Raw genomic sequence first — 6536 nt, forward strand, 5'->3', positions numbered from 1 at the left:
TTGGGTGGTTGGAGTCCCGTAGTCCACACCAGGCCTCCTGTAGTACCCTTCAGCACTTGATCTTACTCATGGATCACTGATTTTCTATCGTCTGAAGTGCTGCCCAAAGGCATAGTGTAAGCGATACCCGCTAGAGGGCATCCAGGGAAGTTTCCAAACCTAGACGTATGTGCTTCTCACGGGTCGGTGTTCATCTTGCAGTCGCTATCATTATCCGTCTGTCTGAATGAAGATTCAGAGAGAATAATGAATGATTCATGAATTAATGCATAATTGAAAGAAAGGGTAATTATATCCAGAAGGGAGGAGGGGAGACGGAAACACGAGCTATAATCGTGAGCATTTTTCACGTCATCACCAGACGAAAGTCCTGTTAATATGGAACGTTAACTGCCGTTTCATTTTCTATGGATTGAGGCTATTTAAATAATATTTCTAACGAATATTACATAATATAAGAATAAAACATAATTATTAGTTATTGTCGCGATACCATTTTCGCTCGGCAAATTACAAAATCAAAAGGTCGTTGAAATGCTGCTGTAACGCTGTTCTAAAATGCTGTTAAAAGATAACATTCGAGAAGCTGTTTGAAATCTGTCAAAAAATGTAAAAAGTGCTGTTCTAAATTGCTGTTTAAGGATGATTGAAAGTGTTGTTAAAAGATGCTGTTAAAACGGTTTGAAAGTGCTGTTAAAATCGCTGTTTGAATGTGCTGTTAAATTATCCTGTTAAAAATGTTGTTGAAAGTGCTGTTAAAAGATACTGTTAAAACGCTATTTGAAAGTGCTGTTAAAATGCTGTTTGAAGTTGCTGTTAAAATGTGCTGTTAAAATCGCTGTTAGAAGGTGCCGTTTAAAATATGCTGTTAAAATCGCTGTTTGAAGTTGCTGTTAAAAAACGCTGTAAAAAATCGCTTTTGAAAGTGCTATTAAAAGATGCTGTTAAAAACGCTCGTGGAAGGTGCTGTTAGAAAATGCTGTTTTAAACGCTGTTTGAAGGTGCTATTAAAAATACTCTTAGAAGTGCTGTTAAAACACTGTTTGAAAGTGCTGTTAAAAGATACTGTTAAAATGCTGTTTGAAAGTGCTGTTAAAGACGCTGTTAGAAAATGTGTTGGTAGGGTGTAGGTGGGGTGGGGTGGGGTTGGTTGGGGACTATGAGCTCAATATTCAACCCTTTTTGAAGGTGTTGCTGACTATACTTATTTATATGAATAAATAAATAAATAAAGGACTTCATAATTCGATGAAACTGCAGCCTAATCTCTCTCTCTCTCTCTCTCTCTCTCTCTCTCTCTCTCATGGTAATGTATTAACGGTGATCAGAGACTCAGATGAATGTATCTAAAATGTATGGTTGCATATATACAAATATATATATATATATATATATATATATATATATATATATATATATATATATATGTGTGTGTGTGTGTGTGTGTGTGTGTGTGTGTGTGTGTGAGTGTGTGTGTGTGAGTGCGAACTCAAGAATTTTACGCCTCCCTCATCAAATAAGCTTGAAAATCCCCGTTATCTTTCATTCTTAATTCTTTCAAATCTATTTTTTTTTTTTTTTTTTTTTTTTTGCGTTATAATCCTCTGTGACTGAAATATCAAAATTTCCTGCTGACTTTTCAGTCACTACTCTAAGTCCTTCCGAAAGAAGGCTCCTCCAGGAATCTCCCGAAGCAAAAAAAAAAAAAAAAAAAAAAGGCCTCGAAGCCGGAGTGAGGATCTGGGGAATTCCCGGAGCTCTAGCGGCGTTTTCCAATCCTGACGTTTTGATCGGGTGGAAAGAAAGGCAACCATGTTTGCTCTTGGTAAATTTAACTTTATTGTGAAAAACGCAATGGCTCTGATCCATACCGGATCAGTGGTACTACCTTTTATAAACGGAATCCGAAATCTCGGATTATTTATTGGTAATCCCCCCGCAGTGCTCTTGTTCTGGGAGCACTTCTTGGCCGCGCACACCAGTGCATTGAAGGCCAGAAGGCTCTCCGGATTGCTCAAGAAGCTGCTACTGCCTGGATGGACGCCCACGACCACCTTTTCTACGCCACGGAAATGATCTCTCTCCTGAAGGAGGATTGGACGGATGCTCAGGAGGAGAACCTTTTCCTCCTGGATGAAATCGAAGACGTTAATTTGAATGAAGCAGATCTGATCAGAACAAACCAAGATTTACTAGATCAGTTGATGGAAGAAAAGCATAACGTTGAAACGCTAGGTAGAGATCGCGACTCTGCTGAAGAAGAGAATAAACACCTGAAGAAGAAGCTCGCAGATTTGGAGAAGTCATTATTCCAGAAGGGAAAGGAAATAGAAAATCTACACGAGCACCTCACAAGTAAAGAGAAAGAATGTGAGAAAAGCCGAGAAAAAGTAGAAGAACTGCAGAAACAAGCAGAGGACAATGATTTCTACTGTGGGTACCTCGAGGAGAAGGTGAAGGCCCACGAAGCAGAGAGAAAGAGACTGACCCAGGTGGCAACGGAACTCGAGGAGAGATTGATAGCCTCACAGCGAGAACCAGTGTCTGTTCTCGCAAGAAATCATGATCCAGAGAAAAATCCCAGTCGTGAGATGCAGGAGACTCGAGGTCTGCAGAAGGAGGTCCATATCATGGAAGCCAGAGTTCAGTTGCTTCCAAAGATGAACGAAGATGAAAAGCATAAGAGTAATGCTCTGGTTGAAGAAGCCAAGGGGAAAGGAAACATGTTCTACAAGCTTGGACGCCTAGAAGAAGCTTGTGAATGTTTCCTCAGAGTACTTGATGTGGCCGATGACCAAGCAGACTACAGGCTGAGACTGGGATTGTGTCTCTTGTTGCTTGGCAAACACAGTGAAGCTATGGTCCAGCTTGAGAAATTAGATGGTCAAGATGATTTGGTTGCAGGCGCCAAAGCCTTGCAAAGAATGCAATGTCATGGCTGCCCCTACTACATCCTGGGAATTGCAGAAAAGGCTAATTTGAAGGACATAGAGTGGGCCTACAGGAAGCGGGCCCTCAAGTTTGACCCTGATAGGTGCCGAGGGTCTGAAGAAGAGCGACAACGCAGGAAGGAAATCATGCAGAAGATCAACTATGCCAACGATCTCCTGCGTGACACTGAGGAAAGACAAGAATACGACGCTGTCAGGGAGTTCATCAAGGACCTGGCAGCCAAAGTGTTTCAAGATCCTCAGGAGACTATGAAGGTAAACAGGAAGAAAGCTGGAAGGGCAAAGAAGAGGACAAACACTAAAGGAAACTAGGAAGAAACGACAGGAGAAACAGCCCCTGATTAACCAACATGGTGGAGGACTTTGACTTGTCATCAGTTGGTGATGTTGCATTGTGTTCCAGAGGAGCTGTGATCTTCTTGGCCCATTCGATGGCTTGACTGCAGGATGGGTGTTCACTGCTGCTCCCCCCAGCAGCAACCACCATCGGGAGGTCCCCCCACCTCCCAAACACCCATCCTGCAATCAACCACATCGACTGGGCCAAGAAGATTGCAATGCCTCTGGAACATGACGCAGCATCATCAACTAGTGACCAGTTAGGATCCCTCACATGGGCTGTTTCTTTGCAGCCGTGAAGACAAGTCTGATGGATAAAGGAGGACCAGCCCTCAAGATGAGAGCTAACAGCTGATTGGAGGTTGGAGGACAAGCTCTCAGAATGAGAACCAACAGCTGTTCGGAGGAAGGAGGACAAGCTCTCAGGGTGAGAGCTAACAGCTGTCTGGAGGAAGGAGGACAAGCTCTCAAGATGAGAGCCAACAGCTGTTCGGAGGAAGGAGGACAAGCTCTCAGGATGAGAGCCAACAGCTGTTCGGAGGAAGGAGGACAAGCTCTCAGAATGAGAGCCAACAGCTGTTCGGAGGAAGGAGGACAAGCTCTCAGGATGAGAGCTAACAGCTGTCTGGAGGAAGGAGGACAAGCTCTCAAGATGAGAGCCAACAGCTGTTCGGAGGAAGGAGGACAAGCTCTCAGGATGAGAGCCAACAGCTGTTTGGACCACTCTCCTGCCACAATATCTTCTGGAATGGGTATCGATCCCAAATCACCTATGAGTGGAAGGCAACCTCTGGCGCGACGTAAAACCCGTAAGTTAATGCCCCTTCTACTTCATATGGTAAAATTGGGTTATGCACTGCATTTGTCCATCTTTTGCATATACTGCAGTGGCAACCTCTGGCGCGGCGTAAAAAACCTGTAAGGTTAAAATGCCGCTGCATGTATGCAAAATATGGTTATGCAATTCATAAGATCGAATACTTTCATATGCCTACTGGGGCAACCTCTGGCGCGGCGTTAAAAACCCGTAAGTTTAATGGCCTCACGTAGTAGTGCAAAATATTTGATCACAGTGTGGCAGGGGGGACGAGTCCATCTCCATTGGCTAGCCAGTGGAGAAGAGGATGGGGAAGGGCCCATCCCTGGCTAATATAAAACCCCATGCCCAGGACGCTCCACTGGCCAGGATGCCCCAGGGGTGAGATCGCTTGCGATCGCTAAAGACCCATTATATATATATATACATACTATAACGTATATATACGTATATATATATATACATATATATCATATATACATATATATATATAATATATATATCTATATATATATATATATATACGATATATTTTAGTATATATATATATATATATATGTATAATATATATATATATATATATATATATATATATATATATATATATATATATTTATATCTACACACACATACATATAGATACACTACGAGACAGCCAGTTAACGTTTGTAAATCGGGGGGAGGTACTTTGGGGTTGTGTTACGTATGTATGTATGTACGGAAATGGCCGTAAGGACATATATACATATATACACACATCTATATATATAAAAATGGTTGTAAGGGACTACAACAGAAAACTAAGCCTACAGGACTCCAATAGGAAACTAAGGTTAACTAAGCTTCTGGGACTACAATAGGAAACTAAGCTTATGGGACTACAATAGGAAACTAAGCTTCTGGGACTACAATAGGAAACTAAGCTTCTGACCTGGACTACATAGGACTAAGCTTTAAGACTACAATAGGAAACTAAGCTTAACTAAGCATTTTGGGCCTTACAATAGGAAACAACAAACTTAAGTGACTCCAATAGGAAACTAAGCTTAACTAAGCATTTGGGCCTACAATAGAAAACTAAGCTTATGGGAGTTGAACACGAAACTAAGCTTAAGGGATTCTAATAGGAAACTAAGCTTAAATAAGCTTATGGGACTACGATATTAAACTAAGCTTATGGGAGTCCAATAGGAAACTAAGCTTAGCTAAGCTTATGGGACTCCAACATGAAACTAAACTTAGCTAAGCTTATGGGACTATAATAGGAAACTAAGCTTAACTAAGTTTATGGGACTACAATAGGAAACTAATCTTATGGGAGTCCAATAGGAAACTAAGCTTAGCTAAGCTTATGGGATTCCAATCTGAAAGCAAGCTTAACTAAGCTTATGGGCCTACAATAGAAAAGTAAGCTTATGGGACTTCAGTTCAAAACTAAGCTTAACTAAGCTTATGGAACTACAATAGGAAACTAAGCTTATGGGAGTCCAATAGGAAACTAAGCTTATGGGACTGCAATAGGAAACTAAGCTTACGGGAGTCCAATAGGAAACTAAGCCTATGGGACTACAATGGGAAACTAAGCTTATGGGAGTTCAATATGAAACTAAGCTTATATGACTGCAATAGGAAACTAAGCTTATGGGTGTCCAATAGGAAACTAAGCTTATGTGATTACAATGGGAAACTAAGCTTATGGGACTACAATAGGAAACTATGGTCATGGGAGTCCAATAGGAAACTAAGCTTATGGGAGTCCAATAGGAAACAAAGCTATGGGGTTCAATACGAAACTAAGATTAGCTAAGCTTATGGGACTACAATAGGAAACTAAGCTTAACTCAGCTTATGGGACTCCAATAGAAAACTAAGCTTAACTAAGCCTATGGGACTACAATAGGAAACTAAGCTTGGTTGCTTGGCTTTCTGAATATCTCTCTCAGTCTTAACTGACAGGGCAAATGATTTTTCATATCCTTAGCAACTGCTTATGATGGATCAGACGAGCACACAAGATTGCTTAACCTGACACGTAGTATTTCATTACTTGTTTCTTGACCAATGTCTTTAATTGAGCCCCCATATTTTTAGGTGGTACAGTGGGCTCAAATCTCATGCGACATGATTCTTTTTGTACCGTCCAGATTCTCAGACTCAACGTGACGTTGCCAAGTAGTGTTAAACTTTTTTTTTTCTAATGTCATGCATGTCGGCAAGTTTGCGAATTCACAGCTAGCCCTATTTTCCTTATGGTTATAAATATGATCCCTTTTATGCATTGTATGATTCGCAATCTGTGTGATTTGAACTGATTTTTTTTTACGATGCTTAGTTCAAAGTGCGGTGTGATAAGGTTAGCAGTGCCATCAATGAAAGCACACTTAACATGCTCCTCGACTGGTCAACATAACTAGTACGTCTGCAGCATT

The 6536-nt window shown here is 41.1% G+C and overlaps 1 protein-coding gene across 1 annotated transcript; it reads left to right on the forward strand.

The window, feature by feature from the left end:
- Window positions 1-2036: 2036 nt before the first annotated feature.
- On the forward strand, window positions 2037-3263 carry LOC135225290 (myosin-9-like). Its single transcript, XM_064264620.1, has one exon. The coding sequence runs from the start codon at window positions 2037-2039 to the stop codon at window positions 3261-3263; it is 1227 nt and encodes a 408-aa protein (XP_064120690.1).
- The last annotated feature ends 3273 nt before the right edge of the window (window positions 3264-6536 follow it).

Source organism: Macrobrachium nipponense, chromosome 13 (genome assembly GCF_015104395.2).
Source record: "Macrobrachium nipponense isolate FS-2020 chromosome 13, ASM1510439v2, whole genome shotgun sequence".
Classification (NCBI taxonomy): Eukaryota; Metazoa; Arthropoda; class Malacostraca; order Decapoda; family Palaemonidae; genus Macrobrachium; species Macrobrachium nipponense.